General features: G+C 45.4%; 1 protein-coding gene across 4 annotated transcripts in view; it reads left to right on the top strand.

Moving 5' to 3' along the window:
* Sptbn1 (spectrin beta, non-erythrocytic 1) overlaps positions 1–23,194 on the top strand; it is a 166,079-nt gene that overhangs the window by 118,560 nt on the left and 24,325 nt on the right. For all 4 annotated transcript variants that reach the window (XM_085692324.2, XM_048427539.3, XM_048427542.3 and 1 more), the window contains 10 exons: positions 1,697–1,814; positions 2,775–2,933; positions 3,555–3,857; positions 5,093–5,246; positions 6,342–7,212; positions 7,294–7,431; positions 8,065–8,821; positions 9,509–9,711; positions 17,893–17,983; positions 22,605–22,751. In XM_085692324.2, the coding sequence (XP_085548450.2) occupies positions 1,697–1,814; positions 2,775–2,933; positions 3,555–3,857; positions 5,093–5,246; positions 6,342–7,212; positions 7,294–7,431; positions 8,065–8,821; positions 9,509–9,711; positions 17,893–17,983; positions 22,605–22,751 (2,941 nt within the window). The remainder of the gene's footprint in view (positions 1–1,696; positions 1,815–2,774; positions 2,934–3,554; positions 3,858–5,092; positions 5,247–6,341; positions 7,213–7,293; positions 7,432–8,064; positions 8,822–9,508; positions 9,712–17,892; positions 17,984–22,604; positions 22,752–23,194) is intronic.

Genomic DNA, 23,194 nt, shown 5'->3' with positions numbered 1-23,194 from the left:
TGGTGTTCTGACTTCCACAATCTCTCTTAAGTCATAGTCCTATTTTCCCCTTTGCCTGATTCTAGTTGGTGGAGACTTCTTACACATTAGGTCTCCCCTGAGCTCTGTCTTTGAAGACTGTACCATTCATAGAGGATGCGTGAGACCCTAAGGGCTGATACAAGTCCTCAGTCCTATATCCAAAATCTTTGCACTGAATATTTTTTTTAACATTCTACTTTTACATTTTACAAAAGTAACACACTGAAGCCAGGTGTGCTGACACATGCCTATAATTTCAGCACTCAGAGGGAGTACTTGTCAGGAGGGTCCTGAGTTCAGGTTTACTCGGACCACTTAGCAAGAGCTTGTCTCAGAAAAAAATAAGAAAAGTTAGTGTATATATTGATATAGTGCATGTTGTAAAACCCTGGGTGGGCCTGAGAAAATATCCTGTTATCAAGTTTGTGGTAGCATTAATATTGTGTTAGGTAAAGACAATCATTGCATATCAGTTGAGAACAAGTTTTGCTACCTAAAAAAGTTGATTTTTTTTCTCTTCTTTTTCAAGTGTGTATGTGATGTATACACCTTGTGTGTTTGCACGCCCAGAGGTGCCCTGCTCTCTCGCTCTCTCGCTCACTTAAGACAGGATCTTTGAAGGACCTGAACCTAGGCTGGCAGTCATCCCTCTGCCCTGTGTCACTGTCACCTGCTGCAGTTCATCAGCAGAGCCATGCCAGCTTTAGTGCAAGTGCTGGATCTGAGCTTGCTCTCTGTGCTCCCACAGCCAGTGCTCCTACCTACTGAGCCGTCTCTCCAAACCCTTTCGTGTAATTTTAAGTTTAGTATTTTAATATAATTCTTAAGTAAGGGCTATGAACTGGAGCTCTTGTTTATTACCCAAGTCCTTTTTATTTCTTCTAAAAATTCAGTCGTGAGGTCTTTGGTGATGGAGGTCTCTGAAACCCACTGAAAATTTAGATTAGATATTTGAAATAATTATTGCTGATTTGTTCATCCACTTCTCTCTCTTATTGAAGTAAATCCATTGTCTAGGGGCAGTGGTCCTCAACTTTCCTATTGCTGCGACCCTTTAATATAGTTATGTTGTGGTGGCCCCAACCATAAAATTATTCTTGTTGTTACTTCATAACTGTGTTTTCGTTACTGTTATTAATCATAATGTAAGTACTTGATATACATGATATCTGATAAGGCAACCCCTGGGAAAGGGAAGTTGCAGCCCACAGGTTGAGAACCACTGTTCTTGGTTATTAAAAATTGGAGCACTCACCAGGTAGTGGTGGCGCACACCTCTAATCCCAGCACTCAGGAGGCAGAGGCAGGTGGATCTCTGTGAGTACGAAGCCAGCCTGGTCTACAGCCAGGACAGGCTCCAGCGCTACAGAGAAACCCTGTCTTAGAACAACAATAACAGCAAAGATGTCGTATTCTGTGCCCTTGATGTCCTCAAATATAAAAACAACAAACAGCTGCAAAACAATGCCACAGCTGCAAAGTTTTTAAGGACCAGCTGACTAACCTGTTGTTATCTCCTCACAAATTCAAACTTTACATAAATCAGACCAAACATAGCTGGATTTAAAGTTTCATGGCTGTGTGAAATAGGCTTCTTTCTAATAGGAAGTGAATTTCCATTCATTCTTGGAGGAACAAGGTGCAGGATTGAATATGACTGGTTTTCTCTACTCAGGTTCACCGAGAAGGGGAACTTGGAGGTGCTGCTTTTCACAATTCAGAGCAAGATGAGAGCTAATAATCAGAAGGTCTACACGCCCCGAGAAGGGAAGCTCATCTCTGACATCAACAAGGTGAGGCCAACCCACGTGGCGGTGCTTTGGTTATCCCATCCAGCAGGAGTGCAGGACAGTGCAAGGCTCACTCCCAGCATCCCTCACTGTTGATGCCAGGGATAGCAGAAGGTCCAGCAAAGAGCTGTGGTAGGTTAGCCCACTGGAGCTCTCCGGGCAGTGCTAAGACTTTGTCAGCAGCCGTGGCTCAGGGTCGCCTTGTTACCCAGATACTCCGTTTAATCCCTCATCCGTGAGAGGCAGTCAGCTCAAACGTCTTCACATGACATGGAGGGGGGCTGGAAACTTGATTCCACCTTCTTGGCATCTCTGCAGGTCGTGGGCTTTGGATGCTGTTTGCCTCCTCAGAGAAGCTGTCAAACCAGCTGTTTCCATTGCTGTGTCTGGTGTACCTACAAGTATAGACTTGTACTGTGGGTATCATTTCCAAAGGAAAATTAGAGAAATCTAGAACTCTGTTCATTTGCACACAGAATCCTTTGAGCCATCAGTGTTTGGAATTTTTTTTTAAACACGAAGTAAGACATTTGCAGGAATGAATTTATGTGGAATTTTGAAAGAAAAATTCAGGCTTGTGAATTTTGAAAATGTGACCTGAATATGAGAGGATGGATGGGGTGAATAAGAGATTTCTAGTGTGTTTGCCCTAAGGAAAGTCGGTTTATTTCTTTCAGATCTGAGTTATTTGGAAGTCATAGTTGTATTGCTCCTTATCCCATAACTGTTTTGTTTTCAAAGCTTATGACACAGGATCTTTTTGGCTTTGATAAGGAAGTGTTCCCATAATGCTATGTTGAGAGAGAAAAGTATCTTTTTCTCAAGGGTAGAAAAGGAATTTCCCTTTCAAATTCTTCTATCCTTTCAACAAATAATTAGCTATTGCTTTATTGCTGTAGCCGAGGACGGCTCCTTGAACATTGTAGGAAACCATATTTTTTTTTCCTCCCCCTACTTCTGCAGGCCTGGGAAAGACTGGAAAAAGCAGAACACGAGCGAGAACTGGCCCTGCGGAATGAGCTCATACGGCAGGAAAAACTGGAACAGCTCGCCCGCAGATTCGATCGCAAGGCAGCTATGAGGGAGACGTGGCTGAGCGAAAACCAGCGACTGGTGTCTCAGGTTCTGTCCAGATTACTAACGCAAGTTTTTCTGAAGTAGCCAAGAAACACTGGCCCTCCGCAAGAGGCCTAGGAGCACAGGACAGTACTTACCAACATCCAGTACCGTGAAGTTGCTGGCCAGGAGCCAGAGGATGTTTAACATTTCTGATATTCTTTCTTGTCTGTTTGTCTAACTTGTCTTAGACTTGGAAGCAACTCAGGCAGTTTGTTAGAGCCATTGAACATGTGAATCGTTCATGTTTGTGTAAGCTTGCTCCTTTCCCTCAACACTTGACCAGCCAGCCTTGCAAGGCAATGAGATTGGTCATGAAGTACAAAAGCCCCATTCCCCCCCCCCAGGCTTGACAAATTTCCACCCGTGTTAGTATCTTAAGTCGGGTGCTGACCATAAGCCAGGCCCCTCTGTAAAGTCAGAGGTTGCTGATGTGTTTGCTGTTAGGAAGACATTTGAACTCAACCAGGAGTTTTTAAGGGCGCTAGGAAAGTGAGAAACCAATGAAGTAGGAGAGTCCCATGACAGAGTAGGCTTGCATACTGTGTCTGTCTGCCCCCCCCCCAACTCTACCCGTTCTGTTCTGAGTAGGTGACTTACGATTCTTTTCATTGTATTTCTCCGTAGGACAACTTCGGATTTGACCTTCCCGCAGTTGAGGCCGCCACCAAAAAGCACGAGGCCATTGAGACAGACATCGCTGCATATGAAGAGCGTGTCCAGGCTGTGGTGGCCGTGGCCAGGGAACTTGAAGCAGAGAACTACCATGACATCAAGCGCATTACAGCGAGGAAGGACAATGTCATCCGGCTCTGGGAATACTTGCTGGAACTGCTCAGGGCCAGGAGGCAGCGTCTGGAGATGAACCTGGGGCTGCAGAAGATATTCCAGGAAATGCTTTACATTATGGACTGGATGGATGAAATGAAGGTAACACTCCACTAAGGGAAAGCAGGGGCGGCTGGAGCGCATTCAGCCAGACCTTTTCTTTGTGGGAGTCAAGCACTAGGGCCCTTCGTCAGCTGCACGCTTCTGCAGGGCCAGAGTGCGGCTGCATTGCTCCCGAACTCATCAATGAGATGAGCCCTGTGGAAAAGTTGTAACAAAGACCACTTCGTAGCCACGATCGGTTGCAGTGACTCGGATCTGTCTTCAGTATGTTCCAGTGAGAGAATCAAACTTGTGATTTTTTTTTCTCACTGTTAACTTGGTCTTTTTGTGCATTAGTAATACTGTTGAGGAGCACGTGTGCAGGCGGGAGGGTGATCTGGGAAGCCAAGCTTCAGGTCTTTAGTGCTCTTTCACTTCACCTCCTTTGAAGCATCCTTCCTCATCCTTCTGCAGAGCCGGTATTTAAGTCTGTCTCCTGGCCCATCAGAACTTGGGAGTGTGGTAAAATGGTACGGGTTGGGAGGCAGGATGATATTGGCTGTCATGGCAGGATGATATTGGCTGTCATGCCGCTGTGTGGTTTCTCCCCCACTGCTGGCAGCTCTGAGCCAGGTCAGCTGATGGCTATCAATTTCCTTCCGCTATCGTCCCACACTTACAGTGTTTTAAGGTTTGATCTTCTCTGATATCTTGAAAAAGAAATGTTTATTAAGTTTAGCAAAGAAGTGTTTTTCATTTTATAAACCATGATATGCACACTATAAATTAAGAGTGAAATAGAAATTTTATCTGGAGGCGATGTGAAATGGTAGATGGGAGAAAAATGATGATGTGGTACCGAACCATAGTCTCCTTGCTGAGTAAAGAAGTGGCACCTGACCATGGTCTCCTTATTGGTTATAGGAGTGACACCTGACCATTTAAATGTGTGGTGTACATGTTTTTAAGTAGATTCTCGTATTGATTACGTAGCTAGCATAAAGGCATGCCAATAAGCTCTTGTGTGTGTGTGTGTGTATGGGGGCTTTCTGTTTTGTGATTTTCATTTGTTTTTGCCAAGGTGGATGGTCCTTAGTTACCTTGTCTCTCGTGATAGAGGTCTCCTGTTAGTTTTGTTCTGACTTACTGGGCCTTGTCTTGTCCAGAGGTGGCCAGTCCAAGCCAGAGGGAAGGTACATGGAGGATGCTGTGTCTGCTTGTTCAGAGATGATGGATGGTACGCTGAAATCAGAGCTGTACTCACAGGTGCCTTTTCTCTTGCCGCTTGTGCACAGGTGCTATTGCTGTCCCAAGACTATGGCAAACACTTGCTTGGTGTAGAGGACTTGTTACAGAAGCATGCCCTGGTTGAAGCCGACATTGCAATCCAAGCAGAGCGGGTAAGAGGTGTGAACGCCTCTGCCCAGAAGTTTGCAACAGATGGGGAAGGTAAGGGTGGACTGTTCTAAATTACCTCCTTGACAGTAGGAAGGCATCTCTGTGGAGTGCAGCCCTTGTGTGTGGCGACGGGATTTGTAAGTTACTACAGCAGCGTAGGTTTCTGGGGGATTGTTTGCTCCAGATTATAATGTGTGCAGTACCGTAGGTCTTTGGATACTTCAGCACTGTCTCTCATTCTGAAATAGACACATTTTTCTTAAATACTCAAATGCTGCTTGGTTTTGAGTGCCTTAGCATCTTGCAGTGAAAATGCTACCAGTGTGTGCTGAACAAAGATGTGTACTCCAGCCTACTGCAACTGCCCCAGCAGCTCCCAGCTTTGACTACAGTCACATGCTGGTCAGACGATGCTTACAAGGATTGTTGGGCCTTGCTTCTCAACTAAGTAAACACAGCTGCCGTCTTTAATATGATTCTTGTGCTTTCTTGATTTATAAGTGATCTTTTCTACAGTTGGGCCAAAAGAGCAGCGCATGGCATCGCCCCTTCCTCCTGTTCTAGTCAGTGTAGTTGGCGTTTTCTTTAGGCCACCAACCCAAGTAGACACGGAGACTTACTAATTGTGAATGCTCGGCCTTAGCGTAGGCTTGTCCCACTAGCTCTTTTAACTTAATGTTTTTATTCATCTACATTTTGCCTTTGAACTTCTTACCCTGTTTTTTTCATTCTGCATGTCCTAGTTTTCTGCTTCTTCTGGGTCTGGATGGATGGCCCCTGGCATCTTCCTCTGGTCTTTCTTTCTTTCTCCCTCTCTCACTATAGGCCATTCCGCTTTTTATTAGATCACAGGTGCCTTAGGCAAGGTACAATAGTAACATGTCTTCACATAATTAAATAAATGCAGGATATCTATGTAGGAGATCTATGTAATTAAATATTCTGCAGCATAAACAAATGTACCACATCTTTACATGGTTAAACGAGTCAGGATCTCAGGAAGTATTCTGCTGCTTTTTTTTAATCGCACTGTTTAGACTTGAACCTATAACCAAGGTTCTATAAGCTAGAACATGATCTGCAGATGGACAGGAAGCTATTGGAAACTCAGTTAGATACTCAGCATTCTTTTCTTGGTTGAACTAGGCTACAAGCCCTGCGACCCCCAGGTCATCCGAGACCGCGTTGCCCACATGGAGTTCTGCTATCAGGAGCTTTGTCAGCTGGCAGCTGAACGTCGGGCCCGCCTGGAAGAGTCCCGTCGCCTCTGGAAGTTTTTCTGGGAGATGGCAGAAGAGGAAGGCTGGATTCGGGAGAAGGAGAAAATCTTGTCCTCCGATGATTATGGGAAAGACCTGACCAGTGTCATGCGCCTGCTGAGCAAGCACCGGGCGTTTGAGGATGAGATGAGTGGCCGTAGCGGCCACTTCGAGCAGGCTATTAAAGAAGGCGAAGACATGATTGCAGAGGACCACTTTGGGTCAGAAAAGATCCGCGAAAGAATCATTTACATCCGGGAACAGTGGGCCAACCTGGAGCAGCTCTCGGCCATTCGGAAGAAGCGCCTCGAGGAGGCCTCCTTGCTGCACCAGTTCCAGGCCGATGCTGATGACATCGATGCCTGGATGCTGGATATCCTCAAGATCGTCTCCAGCAATGACGTGGGCCACGATGAGTACTCCACACAGTCTCTGGTCAAGAAGCACAAGGATGTAGCAGAAGAGATCACCAACTACCGGCCCACTATCGACACACTGCATGAGCAAGCCACTGCCCTTCCCCAAGCACATGCAGAGTCTCCAGATGTGAGGGGCCGCCTGGCCGGAATCGAGGAGCGCTACAAGGAGGTGGCAGAGCTGACACGGCTGAGGAAGCAGGCTCTGCAGGATACCCTGGCCCTGTACAAGATGTTCAGCGAGGCCGATGCCTGCGAGCTCTGGATCGATGAGAAGGAGCAGTGGCTCAACAGCATGCAGATCCCAGAGAAGCTGGAAGACCTGGAAGTCATCCAGCACAGGTGAGCTGAGGTTGCTGCCTGGGAGCGAGGGGTGTGGGCTGGCCCGGGAAATCACGACCCTGTTGAATTGCTTTTTTTTAGGTTTGAGAGCCTCGAACCTGAAATGAACAACCAGGCTTCCCGGGTTGCTGTGGTGAACCAGATTGCACGGCAGCTGATGCACAGTGGCCACCCCAGTGAAAAGGAGATCAGAGCTCAGCAGGACAAACTCAACACGAGGTACACGTGGCTTCAGCTCTGGGTCTGGGGAGGGTGGGGCTCTTGCTCAGCTCTGCTCGCAGGAACTTGCCGTGCAGGTCGCTGGCCTTAGCACAGATGTCATGACAGTGGCAGCTGCTTCTCCATGTTTTCTCAGCCATGTTTTCCAAGAATGGGCTCTTAGGGTGGTGTGACATTATTCAGGACATGTCAAGTCACCCAGCACCTACTTCTTTTCAAATCGGGGTTACAGCATTGATGACCTGTGGAAAACAGCAAGATGGGACCTGTATTGTCCCTTTCAAATGAGGCATACAGCAGGTTCTGTGAAGCTGGAAAAGACCTTTGTCCGATTGTCAGTCTGTTAAACAGACTTTTTGAGTAGCTTACAGCCAGTTTGGAAAATGTTCCTTCAGAGCGCTTTTGAGATGTGTGTGATGAGTACAGCTGATATGAATTACTAGACCCTATGGGACAGATGTGGTAACTGGTGACTACATTGCATTGAGCCAGTGATGGATATTTACTGGGCGACATGATTTAAAAACAGAACAAAGCATGTAGTCAGAAAGAAGGAAGGAAAACAGTGAGACAGCTTCAGCTCTCACTATTCATCCCAGTATCTGCATAGATTTAGTCTCTCTCCGTTCCCAGGTGGAGCCAGTTCCGAGAGCTGGTGGACAGGAAAAAGGATGCCCTGCTGTCTGCCCTGAGCATCCAGAACTACCACCTCGAGTGCAATGAGACCAAGTCCTGGATCCGGGAAAAGACCAAGGTCATTGAGTCTACCCAAGACCTTGGCAATGACCTGGCGGGTGTCATGGCCCTGCAGCGCAAGCTGACCGGCATGGAACGAGACCTGGTGGCCATTGAGGCGAAACTGAGCGACCTGCAGAAAGAAGCCGAGAAGCTGGAGTCTGAGCACCCGGACCAGGCTCAAGCCATCCTGTCTCGGCTGGCCGAGATCAGCGATGTGTGGGAGGAGATGAAGACGACCCTGAAGAACCGGGAGGCCTCCCTGGGAGAGGCCAGCAAGCTGCAGCAGTTCCTGAGGGACTTGGATGACTTCCAGTCTTGGCTCTCCAGGACCCAGACTGCGATCGCCTCAGAGGACATGCCCAACACCCTGACCGAGGCGGAGAAGCTTCTCACACAGCACGAGAACATCAAAAATGAGATCGACAATTATGAGGAAGACTACCAGAAGATGAGGGACATGGGTGAGATGGTCACGCAGGGGCAGACGGATGCGCAGTACATGTTCCTGCGACAGCGGCTGCAGGCCCTAGACACGGGCTGGAATGAGCTGCATAAAATGTGGGAGAACAGACAGAACCTTCTCTCCCAGTCCCACGCCTACCAGCAGTTCCTCCGGGACACCAAACAAGCCGAGGCTTTTCTCAATAACCAGGTAATGTTTGGTTTGGCCTTGGCTTCCAGACTTTTGAAACAGGCCCTGAAGTTTGAGACTCTTGGCAAAGTGGCGGGTTTAAACCGTGCCTGTGTGAAATGTATGTATTATTTTGAAACCCCTGCCCCCAGGACTCTCAGTGGCATTGAAGTCCCTCATGACGCAATGACTTCAAATTGATGTTTTCTGAGGAAGCTCGTTTTGCCTTACAGTACAGTTCTGTTGCAGCTACTGCTGAGGACCACTTGTATTTGTGGTCGGTCCTCATAACACCCCACTTAAATTGGCAACATTCTGTGAGGTGCTAGCCCAATTTTAAAGAGTACAGTGGACAAATTTGGGGGAGTTACTTTTCTAGAAAGATCAAGAACTTCACCCAAGCATACAAAACGAAGAAAGTTTTGTTTTGTTTTGTTTTAAAAGAAGCAAAAGTAATAAGAGCAGGTAAAGATGGCGGCCAACATCAGGCTGTTAATCTGTCTTAAAGGAAGAATATAGAGGAAGTGCTGCTGCTGCCTTTGTGAGCATGGGAGGACCCTCACAGCCGACAGCCTAAACTTCGCTCTTTGTGGGAAACCAATTCATAACATTTGCCACCTGGGGAAAAGTTAATTTGCATGGAAATGCATAAGGAAAAAAATTCTTTGTCATGTCATTCTGGATTTTCTTTTCCTCTTTTAAAACAAGGAGTATGTTTTGGCTCATACCGAAATGCCCACTACCCTGGAAGGAGCCGAAGCAGCTATTAAAAAGCAGGAGGACTTCATGACCACCATGGACGCCAACGAGGAGAAGATCAGCGCTGTTGTGGAGACAGGCCGGAGGCTGGTGAGCGATGGCAACATCAGCTCCGATCGCATCCAGGAGAAGGTGGACTCCATTGATGACAGGTACAGTTCTTAGACTTCTGAGTCGTTGACTCAGAACAACTGTGGGTTTGAGTTTCCCAGTGAGCAGAATATAGGTATTCAATCAAAACTGCATCTGTCTACCCAGAAAGTGAGTGGGAGGTACACGGCTGCTTGATTGTGATGCTCTCCTGAGAGGAGAGCCAGGGAGGCTGAGCTCGTCTAGTGCTGAGCCAGGTACGTGCCATGTGCCGAGCAGCAATCCCCCACAAGCTGCACTCTGCGGGGTACTCATGGTGGCTCACCTGAGGGGACCTTGAGAACCAGAACTTTCCTAGCCTAGGCCACATTCTCATTCGTCCATGAGACACTTTTCACACATGTCAGTGAGAAGGGGAAGCTTTCTTGTCCTGAGTACCTAAGAGAGCCATGGAGGAACGGTATCTGCCTCTCTTAGAAAATTGGCATAGGTGATGCTATCATAGTGCTTCTGTGTAGACATTTCCTCTTCATCTAGGGCATGCTCCAAGATGAGACAGTGACATCATCTTCTACTCCTCTCTTTTAAAGTATTGTCTCCCTAGTTTTTGAAGGGTGGTATACTCTGAATCTGTGTCCAGCCCTATGCTAGTTAAAGTGGGAGGCCTGAGCGGATCAAAGTTGGGGTGCACTAGTGTGGCCAGTTCTGGGCTGGCCAACACAGATGCGTCATTAACCTGTATCTGACCGTCCCTTTGCCTGAAGCATATACGGAGTGTAAGGTCTTCCGAGACTGATCTCTGGGGTCCTTATCTTGTGCAGGTTCAAAGGAACTGCTTACTGGGTCCAGTCTCTTGCTTTCCACATCTAAAAAGATTTCCCAATCTCCTGGGAAATTGGGTCTGGTTTAAATAAGCCATAAGCGAGCCAGGCAGTGGTGGTGCACGCTTTTCATCCCAGCACTCGGGAGGCAGAAGGCGGCAAATCTCTGAGATTGAGGCCACCTGATCTACAGAGCAAGTTCTAGGACAACAAAGGCAACACAGAAACCATGTCTTAAAAAAAAAAAAAAAAAAAGGAAGAGAAGAGAAAAAGAAAAAGACATGAAGTACAGAGAGGAGTTGCTCTGGTTCCCAGGTTTAACAGTCCTAGTTTCCTTGTAACTGCTGGGTGTTTCTTGCTGGATGTTCTAAGTGTGTGCCTGTAAAATACAGTAACTTTTACTATAATTTTGTATGTGTTACTTTTAAAAACATACAAAAATTCTATCAAAAGTGAAAGTAAGAACCAGATTTCTTACAGTTCCTAATCTTTCCGGGGAAAAAGAGAAAGACGTTCTTCTTTCCTGGCATCAGATCTCTTTGTGAGTGGACTGTCTTGTTCTTCCACGGGAGACGCACATGCTGGCTCCCCAAGGCAAGAGTGGCTCTTAGACATGTGCGTTCAAACAGCCATGCTGCTGGCCTGCGGCCTCCTGACTCATTGAATGTCCACAGTGCTTAGCTTAGCTGCAGGGCTGTTAGAAGCAGGTGGCTCTGAGGATGAGTGGCTGCTGGTTCAGGGTTTTCTTAGGATTTCTAAATTTGTTTTTGTTTCAGGAAAGGCTTTTTCTGTGTAGCCGTGTGTCCTAGAGTTTGCTCTGTAGGTGAGGCTGACCTCGAACTCAGAGATCCACCTGCCTCTGCCTCCAAGCTGGGTTTAAAGACACATGCCACCATGCCTTGCTTGGTTTTCTCAGGTTTATAAAGGAAAAAGAGTTGGGCGGTGGTGGTGCACACCTTTAAATCCCAGCACTTGGGAGGCAGATTTCTCTGAGTTCAAAGCCAGACTCGTCTACAGAATGAGTTACAGGTCAAACAGCTCTACTCAGAGCCTGTCTTGAAAAAAAGGAGAAAAAAACACTTTAAAAATGAAATAGAGAGAGCATTCTTTACTACTGCCAAACAAAAGAAAGATGGGAGGAGCTAGCTTGCCATGTTGATCATCCTCAGTCTGCTTTCTTAACAGCTGATAATGAACTGAATCCTAGTATCACTTCATTAGCCCTGAAGGACTTGGGTTAGAAACCAGATGGAGAGGATTTTTATGGATAGATCTGGGAGTTCCGGGACTGTAGGGACAGAAGCTGAATAAATGTCTAACCCTTCATATCTTTTCTTATAGAGAAGGTCACTGCCACAGAGCCTTCCTGTAGAATGTAAAGCTAGAGTGTGTGAGTGCTGAGAAAATGTGGGCAGGGTCTCCCCTACAAGTCTGCCCTAAAGGAAGATTGCACCAGTGTCCAGACACTGTCCATCTAGATTGATACAAAAGTCCCTCTGTTGTAGTCAGGGTTTCAAACGCCATGATCCCCAGCAGCTTGAGAAGGAAGGGCTTATTTCCGGTTTACAGTTGATGGTCCGTGGTCCACCGTCCAGGGAAGTCAGGGCAGGAACTCAAGGCAGGAGCCTGAGAGCAGAAGGTGGAACCAAAGCCATGGATGAGTGCCGCTTACTAGCTAACTTGTTCCTCGTGGCTTCTCAGTCTGCTTTCTTATAGCATCCAGGACCACCAGCCTGGGGGTGGCACTGCCCACAGGGAGCTGGGCCTGCCCATATCAATCATCAGTCAGGAGTATGCACCACAGGCTTGCCTACAAGCAATCTGATGAGACATTTTCTCAATTAATGTTATCTCTATCCAAATGACTTAGCTAGCCTGTGTTGAGTTGACATAAAACAAGCCAGTACTCTTGACTTTTATCAGCTTCACATACACACACACACACACACACACACCCCTACCTCTTAGTAAGCCGTAACCTTTTGGTCTTGCTGTCTTCAAAATGCCTATAAATTATAATGTCTATAATGCTAATATTAATATGACACTATAACATCAAAAACTCCACAGCCTTTAAAAATTTGGAGACCTAAAGGCTCAAGGTTCAAGGTTAAAACATTTACAGTCTCTTTCAAAGTTTAAGCCTCTCTAAACTAACCAAAGTCTCCAAAATATCGATCTATGGTATCTTTAAAATTTCCAGTTTTCTTTTTAATTCCAAAGCCTCTAAATTCCACAGTCTTTCAGCTGTCGCTTCCTTAAAATCAAAAATAAATACTTTCTAATTTAAGAAGGAAGAACCAAGGTAAAGTCACACTGAAATCAAACTCCAACACTCACGATTCACTGGATTCAGAGGGTCTCCCAGCTGCCCACTGTACACACAGCTTGTCTCCCGTGCTCAAGTCGGCACTATTCCCCAGCTGCTGCTGCCCTTGCTGGTGGTCCCATTGGTCCTATGGTGCCGGCATCTCCCGACTTCTTGGGTCTTCTCTGAACCTTCCCCAATGGCCTCTCCTGAGCTCTCTTCAGGTCCTCTGACCCTGCCTCACCTTTTCTCCATGACCCCTTCAGTCCTGGGGTTTCTTCCACTGCTGCTGAGGCTGCAACTTCACCAGTGGCCTCTCCTGGTCCCCGGCTGAAGCTGTTCTCCGTGACCCCCTCAGGCTCCAGCAGTCTCAGCCAGCTCTTAACTACAGCTCCTGCGTGCTGACCCTAAAAACACTTCCCTGGTTTGGATTCTTCCAGAAAAGTGAAGGTTTTATTTCCACAGATTCTTCTTTTAGTGAAATAGTTTAAAATACTTTCCTGTTTTTATGTGTTTTATATGAGGGGGCACTCTGTGGGTGTCAGACAGAACTAGCAGCAGCCAGTCCTCTTTTCACACCATATACATGGCAGGGATCAAACGCCAGTCCTCACCCTGGGCAGCACGTCCTGTCCCCACTGAGCCGTCTTCTCCAACTTCTACAGATTCCTTGTGTGTTAGTTTTGTTCTTTCGGGACAGGGTTTCTTTGTGTAGCCTTGGCTGTCCTGGAGCTAGCTCTGTAAACTAGGCTGGCCTCGCCTCTGCCTCCAGAGTGCTGGGACTAAAGGCATGTGCTACCACTGCCTGGCTTCTCCAGATTCTTAATCTAAAATACCACATAAATGGACCAAATAGAACCTTGACTTCTGTCTGAAATTCCACTAGCCAGACCACCATCAATCTGCACTGTTCTCAGCATCATGCTTCTTCCTTGGTCACTCGAACCTGTGTCCAGTCGACATAAAACTAGCCTGTCACCCCTCACACAGGTTAGCGCTACCAAATTATTTTATGCCTTCATTCGAATTCACAGGAGGCGGAATTATACCCAGCGTTAGTATCTGCTGCACTTTTGAGTCTTGTTATTGGATCAGGTGGTGAGAGATGGAAATAAAGTAGACGTCACTGCATAGAGTGCTTTCCTGGTTGCAGGAATGGCAGTTGTATCTGAGAAGGTTCTTCTCGGGCCCTTCGCCGTAACCTAATCCATGAGCCAAATTTGAGAGCATTTCTAAGTTTTCTTTTTCATGAGCATCACCTGTTGTCTCTAGTAAAGCTTTTGGCCATGCAAAAGTCTTTGGTTTTTGGTTGGGTCTCGTGAGACACAGGGTTATTCTTTAGCGCAGGCCGACCTCAGACTCACAACAATCCCCTGGCCTCGCTCATCTTTGTCAGTGCTGAGGTCACAGGCACACGCCACCATACAAGGCTTCATGCTCAGTGTTATCTGAGGCGGTTTATGTCCTCGGAGCATATCCTATCGTGGAAAGGCCATGTGCACACCCATGCTCGTCCCCAGCAGTGTCATCTGGATCTGCACCTTCTTTGTGATCTCACTATCACTGGAAGATTCCTAAGCACAGAAATCTGCATGCATGAGACCAGATTGCATAAGAAATGCATTCCCATTCTGTCTGGTAGCTTTTCTCCTTAGGGGAGACTTGTTTACAGTGTGTGAGACCGTTGTCGTTCCACTGTTCAGATGCAAAGTCTGTTCTTGCCAGCGTGCATCTCTGCTCTCCTGACGCTCGCATGGGGTGCCGTGATGAAGGGAATGATTAAAGGCGAGACTACTGCATTTTGCCACTAACTGCAACTCCAACTATCTCCCACTCGAAGATTTGTTTATTAAACTCTCCTGTAAACAGCTGGAAGTTGGGGTCAGGCCTTTCAGTAATGTTCTGACATTTCTTCCCAACAAGCATTCTTAGATACTTATTTCTTTGAAGTCTTGCTTTCGTTTGTGGTTTCTGACAAAGAACAGCAGTGGCAAGTTAGCATGCTCACATTGTGCTTGTGTTCAGATCCCTTGTCCATGAGAAGCTACAGGAACTAAGGAAGGAGGAAAGGGTCCTCTTATGTCTGAAACATTTGAATGGCCGTATGAATTCCCTTTGTGACATTCTTACAGCCCTGGGAATCGGGTGGTTTTTTTTTTCAGGTCCCTAGGTGGGTGGTAGCTGCAGTGTCATGACTCACTGAGGGTGTGTGTGACACATCCATTGAAGGTCTTTCTCTTGAGGGAGCTTCTTTATTTATTTACTTACTTATTTATTATGTATATAATATTCTGTCTGCATGTATGCCTACAGGCCAGAAGAGGGCAACAGACCTCATTACAGATGATTGTGAGCCACCACGTGGTTGCTGGGAATTGAACTCAGGACCTTAGGAAGAGCGGGCAATGCTCTTAACCACTGAGCCATCTCTCCAGCCCCTTGAGGGAACTTCTTTGACTGTCATTCAACACTTGCATGATTCCTGAGCTGGTCTTGCTCACTTCCACTGTTGACTGGCAGGAATAGAGGACATTCCTGTTCCCCAGACTCAAATAGCAAAGAATTGCTTTTCGAATCATAGTGGAGGCCCAGCTCTCCCTGTTACCCACAGACTCACTTAGCTGAGGGTGACCTTGAACTTCTGACTCTCCTGACCGCAGCACAGGAGTTCTGATATTAGAGGTGTGCAGCACTGTGCTGTTTTGTGTGATGCTAGCGAGCATCTTGAATGCTAGGTAGGTGAGCACCGCGCCAGCTGAGCTACATCTACAGCCTGTGTGCCTTTGTCCCTACAACACCCTCAGCGTAGCCATGCTTTCTTGCAGGGGTGACCAGGAGTGTCAGAGAAGTGTCTGCGGCATGCTTGTTGATATTTACCATGGGACAGCAGCCTTTGTTGCATTAGTAACTCCTTTCCTGGCATTTATTTACACTGCTGCTCCAGTTTATGGAGACTTGTGCCAGTGGCATATGAAGTATGTTTGCCAGCAAGTTAGGGTTCAAACTATGAGCCTGCTTCTCATATGGCTTACCATTTCATCAGCAACTTCTGAATCTTACAGGGCTTTTACTGTTGTTTATGTTCTTTGTTTTTTGTTTGTTTGTTTTGTTTTGTTTTGTCTTATCTTAAGGTTTTATGTTTTTGCTTAAAACCACAGCTACCCCATTACGAGTAGAATCAAATAAGCATGTGCCCCATAGGTTTGAAATTTTTTGTTTGCAGTGTTTGGTGTGATGACTTCTTCCAAGATAGGGAATTTACCAGAAAATATTCCTAAAGGTGAATCAAGCTGGGTGTGGTGGTACATTGCCTTAAATTCCAACACAAGTGATGGAGGCAGGACTCTGAGTTCAGAGCCAGCCTGGTCTACATAAGTGAGTTCCAGGATGGCCAGAGGTACATGGTGAGACCCTTTCTCCAAAAACCAAACAAATCTCAACCCTCCCCACAAAAAAAAAAAAAAAATCAGAGCAGCAAAGATAATTACATGATTTTTTAATTATTTCTTTTCTTCGTATGGGTGTTTTATCTGTAGATCTGCTCACTGTGTAAGTGTCTGGTACAGTGGATTCTGTGGAACTGGAGTTAGAGAGGTTTATAAGCTGCCGTATGGGTGCTGGGAATTGAACTCACGACCTCTGGGAAAGTAATCAACGTTCTTAACCAATAGGCTACCTCTCTGGCACAATTACATGATCATGTGTATTTTTTAGCCTTGCACCTAATAGGTTTTATGTACCCCAATAAAAGGTTTGTCTGCTGACACAGTAAGCCGGATCAAACTGAACTGAAAAATTAGAAAAACAGGTTTATTTGAGCAAAGCAATCACAGGTGGATTCCCCAGTCCCAAAGATCGAGGCCAGAGATGCCATGTGCCTGAACTAAAGCAGGGAGATTGTATAGCATGTAAGCAAGGGGTGATGCCGTGTCCTCCACAAGCTGGGTTTGTGCCCAAGTGTGATCAAAAGCTGAGTGCTTTAGGTGGAGACTTAGGCAGCTGGCAACTCCAGGGGCTGAACCACTGCAACTGCCAAGATTTCAGAACGGGGCTTTTTGGTGCCCTTGTCTTATTGGAGATTCTCTGAGAGGGTAGGGTTTGACGAGAGAGAAATAGGAATGGAGCTTTCCAGATCATGCAGGGGCGAGCTGGAGGTTCCAACCAAACAGTACCCTGTAAACAGAGATTGCTTATTCGTTTTCCGACTGATCAGGCCCTGTAGAGTATTGGAAGTTGCTTACAATGTACTTCCTGTTTACTTAGGTAATATATCCTTCTGGGATCTTTGATGGAGTTGAAGACTTACAGTTTTTCTTAGTTATGATAAAAGATAAATTAGATATGAAACTTTAGACTCAAAAAAATATTGTAACTGTAATTCTTGCTTGATACTTGTTTTATATAATTTTACTATGTTAAAGTTAAAACCTTCCTTTATATTTAGACAGAAAATGAGAGATGATGTGGGATTCCCCTCTGTATGCTGTGAATGTTTTAATACCATTGGTTAATAAAGAAGCTACTTTGGCCTATGGCAGGGCAGAATAGAGCTAGGTGGGAAAACTAAAATGAATGCAGGGAGAAAGGAGGTAGAGTTAGGCAAACACCATGTAGCTGCCAAAGGAGACAGATGCTGGAACCTTACTGGTAAACCACAGCCTCGTGGTGATATGTAGATTTAAAAAAATGGATTAATTTAAGAGCTAGCTAGGAATATGCTAGGAAGAGCTAGCTAGGAATCGCCTAAGTCTGAACAGTTGGGAAATGAATAAGAAGTCTCTGTTTACAGTACCCAGTTAAAAGTTTCTGGAGAATAAATTTCAAATTCTTCTGCATTGTCAGTAACAAGGGTCTTATGCACAGTGTACCCTCAGATTTTCTTTTCTATAATTAGGTTAATTTAAATGTGTGCAGTGATTGTCATTGGCCTCTTGTGTGGTTGTGACAGGTCTACCTACTGTGACTTATGTATTTGGAGGATGCTAACATTTCTCCATCTTGCCTCTGTCAAATAGTTAAGAACTTTAATTGAACGCTTCTTGGTACAGAAGCCCAGGGAAGAAATCAGCTTGTAAATTCTGTGTTTAATTATTTTTACAAAATTCTTTTGACAGACACAGGAAGAATAGAGAGGCAGCCAGTGAACTTCTGATGAGATTAAAGGACAACCGAGACCTACAGAAATTCCTGCAAGATTGTCAAGAGGTACGCTCCCCGCCGGTCATCCTCTGGTTTCTGTGAAAATAATGAAGTTATCCACAGTTATGGGTTAGGGGTACAGCTCTCCTGTCACTTCACTTGGAGGAGCTATATTATCAGTAATTTAGATTGTCAGTTCCTCTACATTTTAGGATGTTGTAGAGTAGTCCCATACTTAAAATTAACTACATGTGGATATTTCATTTTAAGTTAAAATTCAGAGCATAGTTCTAGCAAACTAGCCCTATTTTAAACATTCAACTGCTAGTACAACTGCTGACCACCACATTGGACGTAGATATCTTCTCATCATTTCACACAACTGCTGAGCAGTGATATCCGAAAAATACCTTGGAAAGCATCTAGTTGTGTTTTAACGCTTTGAAATAAGGTACCAAGGAAGGGAAGACCTTAGTAAGCACTGAAACTGTCCCTGTATATTAAAAACCAGAGATACGGGGCTAGAGATGCTTGGTGGTTAAGAGCACTGGCTCGCTTTTCCAAAGGATCCAGGTTCAGTTAGACTCAGAACTGCCTGAAATTCCAACTCCTGGGTATTTGACTGCTCCCTTTGGCTTCTGCATGCACATGCTACACTGTGTACATGTAGGCAAACACCCATAAACATAATAAAAACAAATAAATCTGTTTTAAAAGCAGAAAATTTAAAACTGCAATCCAGATTTCTTACTCCTTCAAGACCTTTAAAACAATGTTACTTTAAAACAAGTTGTACTCGGGTTGTCAAAGGTCAAGTTTTAACATGTGGTACTAATCTCATGACTCTCCCCTGATAAATGTATAAACAAACTTTGAGAACTAAAGTTAGCCAGGAAAATATAGTCTCTCTGCAAGTTAGCTGGGTAAATGCGTGTAGAGAACTCCACATATGTGAATGCATGAACACATCATATTTCTCTGTTTGCCAGAGACTATCAGTGAAACTCAGTCCTCTCTGGTTTATTAGAATAAATTCCCTTGAAGCCCAAAATGGGATAAGTAACATCCACAAGGGAATGGAGGGACCTGGGGGCCGGCGGTCAGGGGCAGTATTAGCTTGTGTGCTATTACACAGCTAACTCACCACAAGCACCTTGTTATGAACATGTGGCCGTATGTCCAAAGAAATGCAACAGGCATAGATCTTTTGTCACAACGGGTACCCATGTCCAGGGAAGAGACTGACAGATGGACCTTAGGATGAGAAGTCCCTAAACTGTGACCGCTTTAAGCACCCATGTTAGGTAGGAATGTTTCTTCTGAGTGGCAGGTGGACATAAATAACCGTCTAGACAGGGCATGTGCTCTGAAGGGATCTGTGGACACTTGGCTCTCCGAGCAGGAGAATATTGGGAATGTGTGCCCCTTGGAACAGACAACACCTGAGACTGTGTTCTTTTGGCCAGAGAGTTGATAGCCTGTTTTTTTGGTTTGTTTTTTATTCATTCATTCATTCGAGACGGTTGCACACCGTAGTTTAAACTGGCCTGCTATCTACTGCGCTGGCCTCCCCCAGGTTCTGCCGTCACAGGTGTGAGCCACTGCCCTAGTCCTAGTCTTGCTTCTGCTTTTAAAGGGTTAACCTGCCCTTGGCTGAACCATGGTAAAGCTGAGGCTAAATCGTGTCCTGGGGAAACCCACGAAAAGCTTGTTTACCGCTGCCGTTTCCAGCACTTCGGTTTTTAGCCACCTGGCCACAGGTGCCATGCATAGAAAACTCCTCCTCCCCAGTGGCTCACAAGAAACACTGAGTCATAGTGCACCCTCCCCCAACACTGAACACACTTGCTGTAAATCAGCGACTGGCTGAAGTCCAGTGACCTTCAGGCACCCGAGGGGTCCTGCCATACACAGGGAATATCGGGCTATAGTCCTATTGTTTATATCTGGGAAATGATTTGTAAGTTTCTATGTGACCACTGGGCCAGGTGTCCCTGTTTCTTAGGTTCCTTGTTTTGCCGTTGCTCAGTGACCGTCCTTAAAGTTGGCACAGTCACAGTGACTGTTAGAATGTTGGCTATAGTCAACACAAAATTTAGGTCAGGTTTGGTGGTTCCACGACTCTCTGTATGATATAAATATATTGACCAGTGGGGTGGAGATGAGGGAGCCACTAACCATGCATTCTTGTACTGTAAACGTCCATCATTTTGCCTCATGTAAAATACACCCAATTTTAAGCCAGTCTCTTGGGAATGGAGTTTGTATAGACCAGCTTTACATTTGGCTGTCTTTTATGATGACAGTTATTTGCATCCAGAGGTGTAGTTCGACTCCATTACTGGCTATTTGTGTTCAGGGTCCAGAGACTCCAGGGGTTTGTTGCCTCTTCCATACCCAACACTCCTCTTTCCCCATCCCCCACACTCCCTTTCTCCTGGGTGCCCTGACTAAAAGAGGCAAGACTGTGAAAACTGCCTTTGTTTTCATAAACACAGGGTCAGCCGTTTCACTAGTGAGAACAGGGACCAGCTTGCTCACCTCACATATGAATGTGAGGGACATCTGAAGTATGAATACGTACGTGAGGGACATCTTATGTATATATATATATATATATATGTATGTGAGAAACATCTTATGTATGTATACGTATGTGAGGAATATCTTATGTATGTGTATGTATGTGAGGGACATCTTATGTCTGTGTACGTATGTGAGGAACATCTTATGTATGTGTCTTATGTTTATATACGTATGTGAAAGACATGTATATGAGGAACACAGTGTGGTTTTAGTGGAGTGTCCTAAAAAGTAAATAGTCTGAAAGCTGGGGCTGACTGGCCTACTCTCTTACAGTGTACTTCCTATTTTCTAAAGTACAGGGTTGATTTTGTTTGTTTTCTTTTAACAGGAAGGCAGTGCGGACATGTCTGAAATAGGACTGAGTTCAGTGCTGAGCCTTGTTCAGTGGTTAAAGCATTTTTATTCTGTCTGCACAGTGATCTTGTTTGCAGAGAATGAGTATATTCTGACCTAACCTTTGTGAATGCTCACCAATAATCACTGTAGCTCTAGTTAAGAATGCTGACGAGGGACTGGTGAACTGGCCAGCTCCGTAGACCCACAGCATTGTGCTATACTGCGTGATCCTTTACCTGTAGAACATGTATGAGCACATTTGTTATCATGAATGGCCATAGTAGTTCACATTTCGGCCACTTAGATAGTTGGGAACTAGTTAAATTTTTTAAAGTAAAAAGTGTACTGTTTTTATTGTTGTGACTGATTGGTCAATGGTCTGCAATTACAAAGGATTTACTTTGAACCTTGCCCACCTCTGGTTTCCCTTTGTGATGAGCAGCATGAGGAAGGTGGAACTGGTACCTAGAGTTTTCACCGTTCTCATAGCCAGCAGTTCCTGTGACCTGCTTTGTCCTCCTTGGCATTTTATAAAGAACAGATCTACTGCTGTGGGAGGCTTCCCAGCAGCACCCAGGGTGTGAATGAAAAGCTCTGGGAACACTGATGTTGTAAGGGATTCTTTAATCTCGTGCCTTTTGTCGACCTTGAGAAATGGAACCATGATGTTCAGGTGCAGACTCACAGTGAACAGTGACTGCTTTAAAAGTAAGTTGTTCATTGTTTCCCAAGTGAAACAAGATGGTTCCTTCAGACACTTTGTGTATTCAGATTCCTTTGTGTATCTCTGGCCTGAATGCTACTGAGCAAGCAGGACCAAGTAGGGGCTGACTTGGGATCAAAACCTGAAGGAGATATGGGTCAGGACCGGGTGTTTGAGCAGCTCCCATCCCAAGCCTCTTAGAATCCACTGCCGTCTGTCAGCAGCTGGCAAGCTTTGTGCTGCTTTCAAGAATTTACTTTCAAGTATATGTGGTTGATCTCAGAATCAAGTTCCATGAAATGTTGTTAGTCCGAATGGAAAGTTCCCTAGAGAGCTAGAGGCTATAGAAAAAGAGGTAAAGGTTATTTAGAGTTGTCAGAGATGAAGAAAGGGTGTTGTGGTTGCCTTGGCTCCACAGTGAGCAAGTTGTTTATGTTCTTTGACATTCCCACACATGCACCCATGGCGGGTAGGAACCATAGATAAACAAACAAATTTGTAGGTTGAGTGTTTTGTTTGATTTGGTTTGGTTTGGTTTTGGATTTTTGAGACAGGGTTTCTCTGTGTAACTCTGACTGTCCTGGAACTTGCTCTATAGTCCAGGCTAGCTTCAAATTCATAGAGATCCGCCCGCTATGCTGGGATTAAAGGTCTGTGCCACTACCACCCAGCAGTGTGGGTTGATTTAAAATGCGTGATTTTCAAATGAGTTCAATGACAGTCACGATTAACATGTTATAACTGTAACAGGTGTCTGGGAGAGGAAAAGGCTGTGTTTTCAGCTCAATCGAGCAGAGCTGCAAGCACAGCCTTGTGGGGAAAGCCGACCAAAAACGCTGTCGAGTGTGAAAGCTGCTTCGGAGCTTTTGTGCTTTTGGGTTTAATGTTAACTACACCATCTGGATCAAATTTGGGTACAAGATGGGTCAGAGATGCAGAGTAAAATATTTGGTTGTCTGTTAATATGGAAATATGTAGTCCCAAAAGTAATCCTTTCTAAGTAGAATAAAAGACTAACTCTGTGATGACAGTTGCTAAAGCCTTCTTGCTGTTCCGCCATAGCTGTCCCTCTGGATCAATGAGAAAATGCTGACCGCCCAGGACATGTCTTACGATGAAGCCAGAAACCTGCACAGTAAATGGCTAAAGCATCAAGCATTTATGGCAGAACTTGCATCCAACAAAGAATGGCTTGACAAAATTGAGAAGGTGGGTTTAGTGTGAGTCCCCCACTCACATTTCTACATTGTGGCCTTGGTAAGGAGGAAGGCGTAAACCTCAGGGGAGCGGGAGAAGAGGAAGTGAACTCCTTTTATTTAGGATACTTTTAGAGCCATCTGTCATCATTTACAAAGTTACAGAGCCGGTAGCAATGTCCCGTTTCCACCTACGTTTTCTGACTTTAGTCCCCCAGCAGGGAGCGAAGCAGAGACCCAACATGGGACCTGGTTTATCTTAGTGGCTGCCAGATGATTGGTCGCTGATGATATGCAACATGAGGGGCCGGCTTGTTGGTATCTCTGTCCCGCCCAGTACCCCACAGCCAACAAGCCCCAAAGAAAATCACACACAAGACTCCATAAGATTATAAACTGATTGGCCTATTAGCTCAGTCTTCTTATTAACTAATTCTTACATCTTAGGGTAACCCA

This window comes from Myodes glareolus, chromosome 8 (genome assembly GCF_982192425.1).
Source record: "Myodes glareolus chromosome 8, mMyoGla1.1, whole genome shotgun sequence".
NCBI lineage: Eukaryota > Metazoa > Chordata > Mammalia > Rodentia > Cricetidae > Myodes > Myodes glareolus.
Note: the sequence above shows the minus strand (reverse complement) of the source record. Positions and strands in the feature narration are given on the sequence as shown.